Consider the following 16,362-nt stretch of genomic DNA (forward strand, 5'->3'; position numbering starts at 1 on the left):
TGAACATCCCTGTTTAATCAGTCACCGACTCTAGCATAGTTGAGTCTGCAGACCAGAGGGCTCTGGACTCAGCGCATTCCCAAAACATATGGTTCATGTCCGCCCAAGGCAACTGACAGCGATCGCATGTTGATGGGGAACCGAACATGCGAGACAAGGCGGCAGGCATGAGGTAAGCCCTGTAGAGGATATTAAACTGGATATATTGGAACTTTGCGATCCTAGAGACTTTCCAAAGAAATAAGAGTGCGGCCTCCCACACTTTGTTTGTCAGTTCTCTACCCATATTCCCTTCCCATTCCCTGCAGAACGCAATCAAGGGGTCCCCTGTCATGTGCGTGAGGGCGTGAGCAATACAGGTTACAAGCTTCATCCTTCCTCCCATAAAGTGTAGTGTATGAATAAGAGAATGTCGTGCAGGTTCTAATTTTTTAATACCCCTTAACCTCTCTAGTTTCGCCACCAAATGACCATGGGCTAATACCTTCGTGGAATAGGACCCCCAGGGTGTCCACCCCAGCTTCCCTCCAAACAGGCAGTCCCGCCTCCCCCAGCATATCATTAAGAGAGGACATAGAACCTCCCCTGCAGACAGGTAGCTGTAATTTATGGAGTGCTACTCAGTGCCGCCCCTTGTTCCAGATAAAACTCCCTAATGCAGAATGTAGATCGTGAAAGGTGGTCCTCGGGATACGAACTGGTAAATTATGGAAGTGATAAAGTAGACAGGGCAGCAAGACCAACTTGGTCAGAGACACTCAGCCTTGGACTGAGAGGGGTAACGTGCTCTGAAAACACTATTTGATGCCGTAGGGATGCTATAGTAAGGTTTCCATCTATCAGGTCCTCAGTGGAATGATAGATGATAATACCAAGATAGTGGAAAGTGTCAGGTTCCCAGCCGATCGGTCATCCATCCACAACAAATTGGTGTGGAAGCAGGTAGGGTTCAAAGCATACAGACATGACTTCGCCCAGCTTACACGTAAGCCAGACACCATCTTAAATACATGTAAAATGGTCTGAATTTGAGCAATGTTGCCTCTTATGCCTCGGACGTATATCAACACATCGTCCGCATACAGCGAAACTGTGTGGAGTTCCCCTCCCATCATGATGCCCCACTCACGTACCTATTGTTATAGCCGCTGTGCCAATGGCTCCATGACCAGGGAAAACATAAGTGGAGACAGCGAGCATCCCTGACACATCTTTCTGCTTATATTAAAGGGAGGAGGTATACATTGGCCAATCTTTACACTTGCTGTGGGGTCCATGTACAGAAGATGTATCAAGGTCTGCATTTGCCACGTGATGCCAACCGCTGTTAATGTAAAAAAAAAAAATAGTCGCAGCTAACAGTGTCAAAGGCTTTCTGCAAGTCCAGTGCCAGGCATGCAGAAAATGGCCACCGGGCCAGAGAAAGCTTCATCACCCTGTGCAGGTGGCGTATGCTTAAGGTGGTGGACCTGCTGGGTATAAACCCATTCTGATCTGGGTAGGTCAGGTGTGTGAATAGGTCATATGAGTGGTTTGCCAGCACTTTAATTAAGATCTTAAAGTCAGAGCCCAGCATCCATAGCGATGGTAAGAGGCAAGCTCTTGGGGATCTTACCCTGGCTTTAGTGTTGAGATGAATAAGTTACTTACCTTCGGTAACGCTTTTTCTGGGGGATACAGTAACTACCTGTGGATTCCTCACCTAAAGAATTCTCCTCGAGGGCTGGCGCGAGGGGAGAATTCTTTAGGTGAGGAATCCACAGGTAGGTGTATCCATCAGAATAATAACGATTCTCAAAGGATTGTCCAATGGGGGAGGAGACCTTCTTTAAGTACCACCTGATATATATCCTGTAGTTTGGGGGCTAAGTGGCTTTCATAAGCTTTGTAGAACTCTATAGGGAGCCCGTTCAACCCTGGTGTTTTCAGAGTTGCTGCCTTCAGGTCTTCCCTCTCTAATGGGGTGATCATTGTGAGGGCTACAGAGGCAAATATCACACCTCTGGTCTATAGACAGAAAGTCATATAAGGCATGATAACATCCAGTGAATGCCACATGAATGTCAGTTTGGTCATTAGGGGAATCCTACTTTGTGTAATAGGTGCTGGAGGGTTACTGCCGTACAGAAGCCATGCCAGCAAGCACCCCAGCCTGTCCCCCTCAGCTTGCATTTTGACTTGGTAAGCATGGAAGTTGAAGAGGCGCAGTTACTCTACCAGCTGTGTGTGCTTGTTGAGTGCTGTGGTAAGTGTTGTACGTGTTGCAGAGTCTCTCCTACCTGTATTTTTCTAGTGCTCTTAGGGAAACCTCAAGCTGTGTCAAATAATTGTGCAAGGTTATCCAAGTGCCAAAAATCATGCAGATACAATATCCTCTCATTTCTGCCTTCTTGGCCTCACAGTCTATTGATTTAGAAGTGGAGGTACCCCAATTGTCTGTTAGGTAGTTCGTAAGGGACTCTTTAGTTGTTGTACGGAATGCCTGGTCCTCAAGTAGGGCAGGTTGAATTCTCAAGGTAGGAACCGGGGATCGTGAAGGTCCCCAGTCCAGCTGCAGTTGTAGGGGGTTATGGTCCAAGAAGGTCTTCCCCAGGTATTGTGCCTCTAATGCAAGTAGCCAAGTCGCAGAGTATCTGGTCCAATCGGATATGTAAGTCATGAGGGGGGAAGTAATAGGAAAAGTGGATGGCTAAAGAATACACTGATCTTCAGCACTCCAGAAGGGACCAGTCTTGGAGCCATTGGGAGAATTTCACAGCAATGGTAATTAAGAGTGAACATGGATGTGACCAGTCCAGACGGGGGTCGATCAAACAGATGAAGTCTCTACCCAGTGCCCAGGGCAGTTGGGCTCACTTTACTGAGACTGTGGATATCTGTGAGAAGGGGGTCAATTGGGCCGCTTTGGGAGTGTATATACTTCCCAAAAGGACTCTTCTCCCATCAAGGAGCCCTTCCACCAGGACATATCTGCCCTCCAGGTCTATGTCAGTGGCCAAGGGGTTGAAAGGGAACCCCTGGACCGGTTGGGGATTTATCATGGTACAAGTTCTCTTGTTACTAAGTGCAATCTGTGTGGGTAGTAGGGGGGACATCCTCCATCCAAGGGGCTTTGTGTTGACAGTGGAAGAAATGCCTACTTTTCAACTTATCTCCCATGAAAAGATGTAAAGTGCCCCGTCAGCCACTATTACAGGAGGCCGTAGTGGGTCTGACACCATGCTGCTGGCAGAGTGTAGAAACACTGTCCGGTAATGCGGCTTCCATAGGAGAGGCTGGGGTGTGAGCGTCTATCTGCCCCAACTGTGACTGCTGCTGTCAAAGCCTGGGCTTCACTCGCTTGTTCCGGGAGAGGGCACTCCCTGGATTGAAGCCCATCACTGATGTCATGTCTCTTGTTTTCTTTGTCACGGGATTCGGATCTCATGGCGCAGCCGAGGGGACGGTGAAGACGTGGTGAAGGTTTCATAACTGCATTGTTCAACCTAGTCCCAGGCATCCATGGGTTCTGTGAAGAAGTAACTTTTGCTGCCTGCTATGACCTTAACTTTTGCTGAAAAAGAGGAGCAAATAGCGCAGTTCCATCTGCTGTAGCGTTCACTTTACTTTAATTGAGGGAACAAGGCTTGGCGATCCTGCACCGATAGGGTATAAACTGGAACGATAAACACTCTGGTACCATCAAGATACAGGGGGTCCAATGTCCGGGCGGCCTGTAACAAAGCTTACTTGTCTCTATAGTTCATTACTTACACCACTACAGGTCTTGGGGGTTCTCCTGATGGCGTGGCGGGTGGCACACCAGGATCTTATGGGCTCGCTCCAGTAGGAAATGTGCAGACAGCTGAGAGGGTGTCGCTATCTTCAATAGCCAGGATTCAAAGAACTGTATCGGGTCAAGGCTCTCTGGCCCCTCAGGAAAGCCCACTATCCGAAGGTTATTACTGTGGGAACACCCTTCCAAAACTTCAGCTCTGGCTTCAAGGGACTGTACTTTGGCCATGAGTGCGTGGACAAGCTCTTCCAGCTCATTGACTTCCAGGTGGATCTTCTAAATTTCTCACTCCACGTGCGTCACACGGTCTGCCAGCTTTTGCTGATATGCACGTAGAAGCCCAGTTCCACAGTCACTGCATCGACCTTGGCACTGAGGTCCTGCTCGGTGACTGAGTTGGCTTCTAGGATCCAGTTGAGCTTGAGGTCTGTAGCAGACACCAATGGCGCAGGTGGTGGACTGTGCCCTCGATGGCTTGTGGTGCCATTAGTATGCTTCTCTGTGGCCGGAGCCCTGGTCTACCTTTGTGCCCCATCTGGTAGTTACACTCCAAAGAGACTGCCTAGGTGTAGTCAACAGTGGAGCCAACCCACCAGGGCCCAGTCTGGATCGAAGTGGCACAAACAGTTACAGAAAGGGCAAAGTTACTGTGAGGAGATGTACCTCCCCTTATACAGTTCAATGCCATTTTAGGGGCCCTTTCATGAGTTAACATTTCAAGGGGTAGTTCATGGGGTCTTAGTCTATAGCAAGGATACCGGGTTGTGGGACCAAAACACTACATGTTGCTCCAAGGGCCAGCTTCACCTCTACCGTCTCTGAGTAGAGGGGAATGAAAGGTCCCACTTTCCCCTTGGTGGTAGTCCCCTGCACAAGAAGTGCTATTTTTTTAGTTCAGCAGCGGGGAGGAGGGAAATGGAAAAGGTTGTTGTGGACATTCATCACATGCCCCGGCCTGGAGGTGCTCAGACCCAGACACCCCTCTATGCCGTAGTGTGGGGACCACTATTCAGCAGTAGAATGGGGAGAGAAACAGGAAGGGAGACAGAAAAGTGCTGGGTTTCAGCGATGCTTACTGCGTGGTCTGCAGCACTTCATCGCTGTTCTGCAGCCAGTTTGCTGCTAAACTCAATAGTGTATGCCAGAAGGGCCTCCTGGGCCCTGTCATCGTTGTTGTCCTTTGCAAACTGGCCTTTCTCCCAAGCCAGACACCGAAGGAGTGGGACATCCTGTAGGCCTAGGCGCGCCGGCAGTCAGGCCTGGGACATAATCGGCTCCCAGGGCTGCCACAGCAGTAGGAAGCATGGCGCATCAGAGCCTCCCCAGTTGTACCCCAATGCTTGGTGTGGTCTGGTGTCTCCTGCCAACCGTCTGCGGCTGCAGCGTTGCCCAGGTTGCCACTGTGGGCCAGAGTGCGCGGAGGCCCTTGCGCCATACAGGCCGCACAACCAGGATGCTGGAATTCTTAGCAGCTGCAGCCGCCCTGGGTCTCATGGCGAGTGCAGAGTCAGTCGGGGCAGGGACAAAATCTGTCCCGTCATCTGAGGCACCAAAGATCGGAGTCTCTCGATGACGATAGTGGCGATATGGAGCGGATCGTGGGTGCCCAGACGGAGCAAGACTAAAATCCGGCCGCCATCTTTTGTTGTGTAGCCACTCCCTTGGATAGACACAAAGGGGCATATGTATACTTTGCGCTGAATTTGCGTCATTTTTTTATGCAAATTCAGCGCAAACTTAACTCCACCCGTCTAGCATCAAAATGCTGGAGTTAAAGTCATTTTTTGGATGTGTGAAACCACCTTGCATCGATAAGATGCAAGATAGGTGTTCCCGTTTAAAAACTGACTCAAAGCCCCTTGCACCTTATTTATCCTCCTGTGCAATAATGGTGCACGGGGGAAGCAGGCCTAAATAATGGCACTAAGCCTCCTTAGCGCCATTAATTAACTCCTGGGTCAGGGCAGGCGTTAGGGGATCTGTGGACCCATTTCCATGGTCAAACATCATGGAAAAAGCCAACAGGTGCCCACCCCAAGCACCAGGAACATCCCCACACACACCAGAGGGACACCAGAGGTCGGAGGGACCTCATCCCAGGTAAGTAGGGTAAGTAGAGGTAAGTACTAAAAAAAAAATGTACGTGCCATTGGGGGTCCTCCAATGGGCCCCCCTACATAGCACTGGGTGCAATGGCCATGCTCAGGGGACCCTTGTCCCCTGTGCGGGCCCTGGGGTGGTGGCCATGACTCCTGTCTTTCATAAGACAGGAGTCATGTGGTATGGATGGTTTTGTGTCAGGAAATGATGCTAGGCTGGTTAAAGGCATTTTTTCTGCCTCTAACCAGCCTAGAGTCATTTTTTTATGCAAAACCCCCTTCCCCCATACAGCTACCCCCACCCCACTAACGTCACTTTCCCAGAAGCTAGCCCTCCCTTTGCACCGGCTTGCGGGATTCCATAAATTTGGTGCCTGGCTGGCGCTGTGGAATGCCATAAGCCGCCGCTATACTTTTTGACGCAAAACATCATTTGCGCAGTTTTGCGTCAAAAAGTATAAATATGGGTCTAAGTTGAGTGCCTGAGAGCCATATGTATGAACACATTTTCCCATAGACACAGAATGGGTAAAACCCTTTGATACATCTTGCCCTGAATGTTGAATGCCTTCACATCAAATGTGTGGAGGCAGAATGCTTGAGTGTCAACTGAGAACAAGAACTGAGGTCTTGGGATCTGAAGCAGAAGCAGACATGGTCACACCCACAAGTGAGGGTGTAGGATTCCCTATGCTGATTTTGCTGGTGGTCCACTAGGGCACTTGCACCACTTCTCCTTCAGTATAAGGGTCACTCTCATCATGTTCATAAGTCTACTGTAAGTCATCTCTGGACATATTTACACATCTTAATGGAGTGTCACTCAGGAAGACAGACACCAAAAATGTCATGCTCATATTCCAGGACTTCTTACTCTACAAGAAAGACAAATAGTGCTGGCATGGAGGTTCAGAGTCCAGATAAGGTGAGCTGAGTGAACTATTCATTGAAAAATGGGGAAAAGGGACAGTTACCCTAACAAAAAGCTTTATTTAAATTACGGCCATCTATAGACAATAAGTGAACCAATTTTTATAAAAAAAGATGTTTCCAGTCAATAATAAGCCTTGGAAAAGGTAGATGGGTTTGGGGATCCTGACCTTGAATGTATCATTGGAAGATTAACGACTTCTGGACTTCTGAAACATCTAGTGCCAATTTAGATCTATGTGCATGCATTTGGCCTGATTCTGATGTTCATTTTGGACAAGAAGATAAATATAGAAGTTGATGGGATTAAATAATAAACTAATTAATCAAATGGAAATAAGGATGGAGAGCATATAGAGATGAGAAATAGGAATAGACATACATGAATATACAAATGGCACAACAATTGATGGAAAAGAATGGAAAAGGCAATACTTGTATGAGAGAAAGTGGAGAGGAAAAATGAGTGCCCTATGGGAAAGAGACGAAGGAGTATACGGGAAAAGAACAAACAAGTGAACGGGCCAGAAGGCAACATGTTTAGAGCTATAAAAACTCATGACTAGCTGAAAGAGAACTTATTTTTGGTACTTACCACTTTGAGCTGGAAGTCAGTGACAGTACTGGAATGACATGCAGTTGGAGCATGGTCTGTCATGCCTGTGCGGCGTGACCAACCCTTACGGAATAGTACCATGGCTTCAGCTGCTGAAGACACAATAACTTGAGAAAGACCCTAAAAATGAAAATTTCAAATATGCTTGGTTTAAAATACAGATTCCAGATAATGTTTCATCAAGAAAGGACCCAAGTGCACAACACCAGTTATTTCTACCATAAGAAAGTGTACATATCCAGTCTCTTTTACAAGGTACCTGGAGCAGACAGTACATATACCAAGCAGAGCACTAAGGGTGCCACACCTGTCCAGTAATTCGGTGTCTGTAAGGGCTCCATGGAGGGACTCAGACAAAAGGCACATCTTGAATCAAACACCTTAGGCATTGGGCATTTAGATATCTCAAAGGGTAAAACTGAGCTGGATTCACATGAATTTAAGTGTGAGAGTTTTGTTTGAAAGAAAAGGGGACACTTAATTTCACAGAAAACTAAAGGATGCAAAAGCTAGTGAACTAGATTAAAGAGAGAGGAAAAATTATTATCCCATGACATTAAAGAAAAGCCACCCTGGGTTTCTACCTCTTGCCCGATGCAAAAAGATACTGATAGTTCATTTCTTAGCATTAATATTGAAATGTTTCTGCTTTCTTACTGCAATTAGTATCAGTCAATGACTGAATAGTGTTAATGAGCTTGGGTACATGCATACTGATGAAATATGAATATTTCTTTCTTATTTTTACACTGGGTACTATGGCATGAAATTGGTTATGTACCTATTGATGAAATATGAAATTGATTTTTGTATTATATCTTGGTAATAGACACTAGATCAGAGGGTTCATCTTTTTAATGTTTTGTAATAGATTGTACTAATGTGTTTTATGTGTTTTATACATTTTACTATCTTAAATAAACAGCCTTGAATGACTTGAATATAGCAATTAACATCAGCACTCATAATCCTGTCAATGAGAAGCACTCAGATACACATAGACAATGTAATTTACCCACAACACAAAATCTTTGGTTGAAGCCAAGAAGTATAGATTATATTGCAGGTGCCCTTCTTCCACATATTTACCACAATAGATAGGGATAGGGGAGGATAGCTTAGCATGGACCAACAAACATCCTCCACAAAATAACAATGTATACCACAAAATGGTGTGTTGTTCCGCTGTAAGGCCCAGGGCTGGACTTATCCTTAGGCCCAACAATGACCACAGGTCTTGGGGAATCCTTATCTGAAAGTATGGTAGGAATCCCACTGCACTGCCTCTGTATGAATTACGGTGAGGAGCTACTGCTCCAGTTTTACTGAAGGGGCCCTAACTAGCGACTGATTCAGAACAACACACCATTTTATGGTATACGTTGTCCTTTGTCCACAGTCAGCTAACTAGCTAAGGTTCACATCTCCTCCCGTTAAACACAGACATGAGTAAAATCATACATATTGTACTGGAAGCCTGAGGCTAGATTATTTTAGGCTAAACTGGGGTACCAACCTTTGCTAAACCAGAATTTGCACTGCCCTTAGCAAAATATTTTGCACTGATTGGTTGGTGCAAATGTACTTTTCTCAGTGGTAGGCCAGTACAAATATTGGTGCAAAACTGTTCTGAACTGGTATTGAATTTTGTAATCTGAAATTGTCTCACCTGACTTGGGGCAGGTGTGAGGAGTGTTTTTGAAAGTTACACAACTTTACTGCATGAAACAAGAGAAGAGACACAACATCCGGTTGAAAATGTGGAGCTAGGCTCTTACCCCTACATGTGGCCCATCTTCAGCAGAGTAAGTTAGTTCCACACTGGCGGTTGCTGAACCAGGCACCTGCAGGAGATCCTTTAGCACTTCATTGTATATTTCATACATGGACATCGACAGGGTCCATGACACCACACTTGACTGAAGTTCCAGAGAGGAGGATTCTGCCAAAACTAAAAGAAGTTTATTGAGGTTGTAGGGCAAATACAAATAGGTTTGGACTCATAAAGTGCAGAGGCATGTGGTCTGCCCCCATCAGACCCAAAAGGATGGATAAATACTGATTAGAACATTGGAATGCTTGGGGCTCCATTGAAAACAATGGAGTGCTGTTGGCTTTTACTGGCCGGTAAAAGCCCGCAGCGCCAACATTCCAATGTTCGCTTTGTTCACAGCAACAGCTGTGAACAAAGCCTCACGGAGCCCGAGGGGATTTTAATCCCCTCGGGCTCCGTGAACATTTTTTTTTTAATAGAACATTCTGCCCTGAGTGGCAGAATGTTCTAATAGCCTTAGAACCCGCCGTAGCGGGCTCTACCGGCTATTAAAGTCCCTCTCCCTTGTTAAATGCCCTCGCCTTCGGCTCGGGCATTTAACGCGGGGAGCGGGCCTTTAATAACCGGTAGAGCCCGCTACGGCGGGTTCTAAGGCTATAGAATACAACATTCTAACACTCTCACCTTAATGAGGGAATGCTGGCGACAGCCAAAAAGTCTGGTGCATTCAAATTACTGGATAAAGACTTTGATGCCAAAAAGTCTCAATAGAAAGATCTTGAATACAATGCCTAGTTTCTTCTGCTCACTACATAGCAGCTGGCCTACTAATCATTATGTTGATATCTCTTTGTTTTTCATCAATATGCAAATAGCAGCTAATTTCAAGCTTAGGGTCCATTTACCACACCGAGCTGTTGCTGACTGTGATGAGCGACTTTGAATCAAAACAATAGCTGAATACACTGTTGTTGTTTCTGCTATCAAGTATATCCGTGGATATATAAGTAACAGTTTAAAAAAATAATATTTCTTTAAGAAGTTCAAAAATTGTATGGCCTATGAACCATCTTAGTGACCCAATTTAGCATGATTAATTATTTATTGCTATTTTGGCAGTATTTTATTTTAGTATACACTCTTGAAGAATATCCTAAGACTTTAGTTATCCACTGGGAGTTCTAGTGCTTCTCAGCACCACTGTAGCATTTCAACAATTTCAAGATCAGATACCTGAGGAGAGGTTATGCTTGCATAGAGATTTTGTAGCTCGAGAAGGCCTCTACTGTGGGCATGAGGCAAGCATTCCCTCCCAGGTATAACAATTCTTTCCAGAGGTAAAAACTGACAAGGCAACGAAGAGGAGAGAGTAGTTTGCGGATTGGTGGAGGAACTTCCACTAATGCCATCTCACTGGATTAAATGAACTACAAGTGTTTGATGAAAATATAAATATTTTGGATTTTGATAGTGATTAAGGAAAATAGGTGGGTACACTCTGATGCTTGAGGATAGGTCTGGACAAAAAGATCCAACAAAGTGAACCTATCATTAGCATCTACACATCTGTAGGAAATCAGCCATTTAGGACACAAAGGCTGCAGCCAGCAGGGGCTCATCTGTAAAGGAGGGCTTCTAAGTAAGGGAGCCTCTCAGGAGGAAAGAAGAGAATTTATTCAAAGGGCCCTTGCTCAAAATTAGCTTTAAAGGAGAAACTGAACAATCTCAATATACTATTTAATAGTTGTAAATGAAACAGCAAATTAGTAGAACTGCAAACGGTCTATGGCTCAACAAAGCACTGGCAGATGGTGAAAGGCAACAACAGACACAACTGGATTTTTTGTCCTAGTATCAATGTGCATGTGTATTATTAAAGTGACTGCTACCAGAATGTTTGTAAATAACTTTGCTGGAAAGAAGGCCAAGAGAGTGAAAGAAAATGGGCAAGGTCACTTCTAATCCAAGTAAAATTATATAAAGAGCTAGATACTACATGGGAAAAATTAAGCAATGGAATCTGTTTCGTTCACAACAATTACCTAAAGTACTCCATCTACAAATTTATATCAGAAACGGTTTCAACTGTTTTTTAGAAGAAACTCTCAATCTTGTTAAACATAATGTCTTAAAGGAATGAAGAAAGCAGACCATTTATAGACCTACTGGCTAATTGTTGTCTGAGATTTTTAAATATTGAATATGCGCCAATCCCTCGATTTCTGTCATAGGAATTATTACAAAAGTGATGGAAAGAATTGTAATTGTGTTTGTGCTTGTAATTGGAATTGTACTTGTTCTCATATACTTATGGACTTACCCATTTTTTTTACATGATCTTTGAAAGATTTCAATCAGTATATCTTTATTTGGTCAAAGACCATATAAGCACAATAAAACAATAAAATACATATACATATTACACATAAAAAAACCTGTTACAGGAATCGATATTCAGTACTACAGACAAAAAGCTTTCCGCAGTTATCTAAATTGACTCCTACCTCTTTCTGATTATAATAGCTACCCTAATATAACTGAGAATAATAGGCCACAATTCCAAGGAAACTAAGTTGCAACTTTGCAAATACCTCAGACCTTCCTTATTTGATTTGATATCATTGTTTAAAAGGGCCGGCCTTAAAAATTGAATTCGCAAAGAGCTATATAAACTACAGAAAAGCATAAAATGAGGAGTGGTCTGAGGGGAGGTTCCAATACATGGGCAATATGGCTGAGATGAAAACCTAGTACCCATCGATGGGAAGGAGACTAGGAAATGAATTTTGTTTAATCGAAGTCTTGTCAGATAAAATCTTGATTCTAAATTGTCAATCCAGTATAAATAAAGTTCTATAACTGAAGTAGTAATTAAGGGAACAGAATTAAAAACTGAATTCATATTCAGTGCTTTTGCTATTCTTTTCACCTCCCTATGTGATAAATAATTATTTATTACTAGCCATTTGGTTTTTGGACCAATGATATCTGCATTACCCAGAAAAGGGCCATTCCTATGGCATAAAAAGTTATTTTAACATACGCCAGCCAATAAATGCTACCCGCTTTGTCCAACTTTAGGCAGTCATTTAAAATGAGTCCAGATCCTCCCATCCTTTTGCCCTTATCTTATTTACTTTGTTCGATGGGGTCTTTATATTTCTTTCGAGCCTCTCTGACTTCTTCCATATCACGTGGATTCTTTTTAGTGGCTGTTTCTAGAGATGTCAGGGCAGCAGTAAACTAAACCATGTATAAAATGGTGACCTTGCTTCAAAATGTTCCCTTCATTAACATTTTGGATACTGCATCACAAATGATAATGAAACTCTCCCCAATAGCCTTTGCCTCAGCATTAGATGAAAAACAACACTCTATTTCATTTTTCACCAAGTTAAAAAGGTCCACCAGAAACCTATTACCCTCTACATTTGCCCATTTTACATGGACCCCCTTTTTGGCACTATAATGCACCAAAGGTCTTGGCAACTCCAGTGGTTGGCAGGACAAACCAATAGGGAAGTCCAAAATAATCGCATTATGGTCACTGAAAGGGGTGGGGTAGACCGCATACCAGTCCAGCTTCTGTATTAGGTCAGAGGACATCAGTACAAAAGAAATAATGCTGCCCCTTCCTCTACCCACAAAGGTTGGACAACGGCCATGACCCTTTTCATCATGATCAAAATCTGACAAAAAATGCAAGTCATAAGAAAGAATAATCTGGTTAAGGGCTTCGCCATAAATTGTATGCACAAAGTGGTTACGGTCGGCTCCAAGTTCATTAGAAAACCCACAGACGTATGATCCACTATGTATACATTTCCTGATGTTAAAATCTCCAACCCAAAATACTGACCAATAATGATCCCTATAATTCATAAACTCTGACAAAAACCCTCCTAATTCAGAAACCATGCCCGCTGGTAGTGTTCCGAAAAAGTTGAAATAAACGTTTATCAGAAGGATATGAATATTTTTGGGAAAAATAAGACTTAACACTTGAAAGTAGGGACCAGATTTTAGTCTCCAAGTCAGAAATGGAACATGAGACAAAAATAGCCAAACCCCCTTCTCCCTGCCAGGCAAAGAAGGAGTTGCAGGGACGCAATATGATCTAAAACCATTGATATGCAGAGGTGGAAGCGCCCACGTCCCCTGACAACAAATTACATCGAATTTATATATAAAAGACAACCAATCCTTGTTTCCGAGTTTTTGATTTACCCCAGGAAAATTCCAGGACAGGAGACACAACCCCTGACAATTCCTCTTACTTGTTATGCCAACCAGCGAAGGGGCTAATGTAGGACTGAGCGCTAGTAGACTGTATAATCACTGGCTCAGCCCACAAAACACCTCAGCTGAATAACTAGCTTCTGGAAGTCAATCATTTTCTGACAGGTCAGATAATATGTCAAAACGGTTTGAAGTTTTTAGCGGGGTCATTGAGTAGGGCCTACACAATAATGCAAGATTAGATGGCCTATATATTTCCGACCTCTATATTAAATGAGGGGAATAAAACGAATTTAGAGAGCAGGCACAATGGTAGAAGAATTACAATACACAGGATTCAAATGTGACAGTAAAAAACAAGCACATATTGGGTCCTTAAAATTTAACACAATACAATCCTCATTTATAGTTTTTTCAATGGTGCCCACCCAGGTCACCCTCTAAGCTATACTGTTTTTAAAAACATTTTCTAGGTGGCCATCTGCATATTTTGTTAGCCAGTGGGCAATTTTATTAATAAGACTCTAGCAGTCCTCAGCAACACCTTCCTTCAAAGGGGTGACTCCCACTAAAACTAAAATGGTGTAAATGGGGTAAATGCAAGTTTGATCAATTGCTTTTGGAACAAATACCGGCAGATGTAATCTGAGACTGTCTGGACTCATGCACACACCCCCTGGACCCACAACTGTTTTCTTTGGTGCCAGATGTATTTCCTACACCCCTCCAAACCACGCACCGGAGGCTTCTTTCAAGTTACTATTTTCTGAAGTCCCAGGTTGCGTTGAGTTAGAATCATCATGGTTTTTAATGCTACGGTATACAGGGTTCCTACAAAATGATACGTTCAGGGCATCAGTTTTCTCCAATAGCGTCTTAAAATGCCCTATCATTTCATCCTTGAAAGCAGATAAAAATCTTTCGACTGAGGTAATAATTGACTCACTACATGAATGAGTAACATTTTTGGTAACATCCCAAAGTGATTCACCAAGGGTGTGGACATTTGATGAATCTGATATAGTATTGTCTCCATCTGCCCCATTCGGTGGCCTGTTTCCTGTTTTACCATTACGTGTCACGTTATAGGCAATGTTTGAGTGGCCCCTGGTCTTCCCCCATCCACTCGTTTTCTCTTGGTTGTGACACACCTTTTGGGGACTCAGGGCATAATGGGATTTCAATGATATCAGTGGTTTCCTCAAGAGCTACACAGAGATTTCCTTCCCTATGTTTATTATGTTTAACACTTTTTAACATTTTGATGACTTCTTTAATTTATGAACTAGCTTTGCCCAGGACCGAACTAATAGCACCATCTTGAATACCCTGGCTTAAGTCTAATGGAGGTTACTCTGAGATACATTTTTCAATAGCCTTGATACGGTCCTCAACCATGTGAGTTCTGTGGAATTGGCTCCTGTAGCTGATGAAAGATAATTAGTAATCAAGGGAGTAGTATGTAGATGCTTTTCCCCTCCCTTTGGAGCCTGGAAGCTTTTCTTCCCCAGGGTACAAGTATTAATTCCCCCAGTCAATAATTCACAACAAGTTAAGCAGAAAAAAATACAACTGGGGCCGTAAGAGACGGACAGCAAACAGTTGATACCAAGTAGGGCTCACCTGAACTCCTATGTCCATAAGTCTAGTAGAAGCCCAAAAACAAAGAGAGTGGGCCCAGCCCAACCTCATTCGGCCACGGACAGGCGCAAATGGGCCCACTCTTGGTCCAGTGTTCACCCAGGGTGTGTCCCGTGCCGTGGTGATGGAAGCAGTGCTTTATAGCACTCATAGTGGCTGGCGGAGAACAGGTGGTTGTAATCCCACAGGGCCACCTCCTATGGCCCTGTGCACTCTGGTCAAAGTAGTCTCCCTTCAGCAGACAGAAAATGCACGTCCCGCGCCACGGTGAAGGAAGCAGCGTTTTATAGAGCTCAAGGCGGATGGCAGAAAACAGATGGTTGTAATCCCACAGGGCTGCCTTCTGGGGCCCTGTGCACTCTGGAAAAGTAGTCCCCCTTCAGCAGGCTGAAAATGTGCGTCCCTACATCGCTATTTTTAAAATGTGTTACAACTTGATTAAATGCTATGAATCTGATGGTAAATAAGCACTTTTTTTAATGTGGCAAAAGGTCTTGGCCACTTCTTAGTTTCTTTAAAATCCTACTGCTCAGCCTTTTAACCATGTTTTATGATCTTGAATTGTGTATATGTTTCTTTTGGCAAACAGGATATTCCGTCACAAACATGGTGGATAACATGTCCACTATATTACAAGTGCATTAGTCCATGGCCAGGAAAGGGATATCTGTTTTGATGGAGTCTCCAGTTGGCCAAACTTTAAATATGGTCCCATATTTGTCCTAAAAACGTTATTTTACTACTCTGCTCTTGTATAAGAAACTAGAAGTTGGAGTGGTTGAAGTGACAGACTTTGGCTACACCCTTCACAACAATTTCATGACTGATATTGCCATAACTTCCCAAGGCTAGCATTCAAACATAAGGATACCATCTAACTACAATTGAAGATTTATTTAGCACAACATGCCGTGGATGAGCCTCTCCCTATCAAATCAACTCCTCTGGCTTTTTCCCCACATACAGTTTCTCTCAGCCTTACTCACCAGACGTTAATCTCTCTGAGGTCAGCAGATCTCGGAAGAGGTGCTCCAGTGCCAGGAGAACCAAACCCACACTGCTGCTGCTCTTGTCACCAGTCAAAAGCTGTGTTTTCCTGGGGTCCGACTCGCCCAAGGTCATCAGGGCCACATTCAGCCCCTCGACAAAGGCGCTCAGCAAGGGCTGAAGAGTCCGGGAAAAAATTGATAGAATGGAGGCCTGTCCATCGAACAGCTCCTGGAAACTAAAGATCAAGAGTTTAAAAGGAGGTTGGGGCACGGCAGAAAAATATTTTTGCTGAAGCAAA

General features: G+C 44.0%; 1 protein-coding gene across 1 annotated transcript in view; it reads right to left on the bottom strand.

Moving 5' to 3' along the window:
- Nucleotides 1–68: 68 nt before the first annotated feature.
- LOC138262417 (uncharacterized) overlaps nucleotides 69–16,362 on the bottom strand; it is a 32,575-nt gene continuing 16,281 nt past the window's right edge. The window contains exons 3-6 of the mRNA XM_069212317.1: nucleotides 16,061–16,299; nucleotides 9,199–9,371; nucleotides 7,400–7,540; nucleotides 69–179 (exon numbers count right to left, since the gene is read on the bottom strand). Coding sequence (XP_069068418.1) covers nucleotides 69–179; nucleotides 7,400–7,540; nucleotides 9,199–9,371; nucleotides 16,061–16,299 — 664 coding nt within the window. The remainder of the gene's footprint in view (nucleotides 180–7,399; nucleotides 7,541–9,198; nucleotides 9,372–16,060; nucleotides 16,300–16,362) is intronic.

The sequence above is a fragment of the Pleurodeles waltl genome, chromosome 10 (genome assembly GCF_031143425.1).
Source record: "Pleurodeles waltl isolate 20211129_DDA chromosome 10, aPleWal1.hap1.20221129, whole genome shotgun sequence".
NCBI lineage: Eukaryota > Metazoa > Chordata > Amphibia > Caudata > Salamandridae > Pleurodeles > Pleurodeles waltl.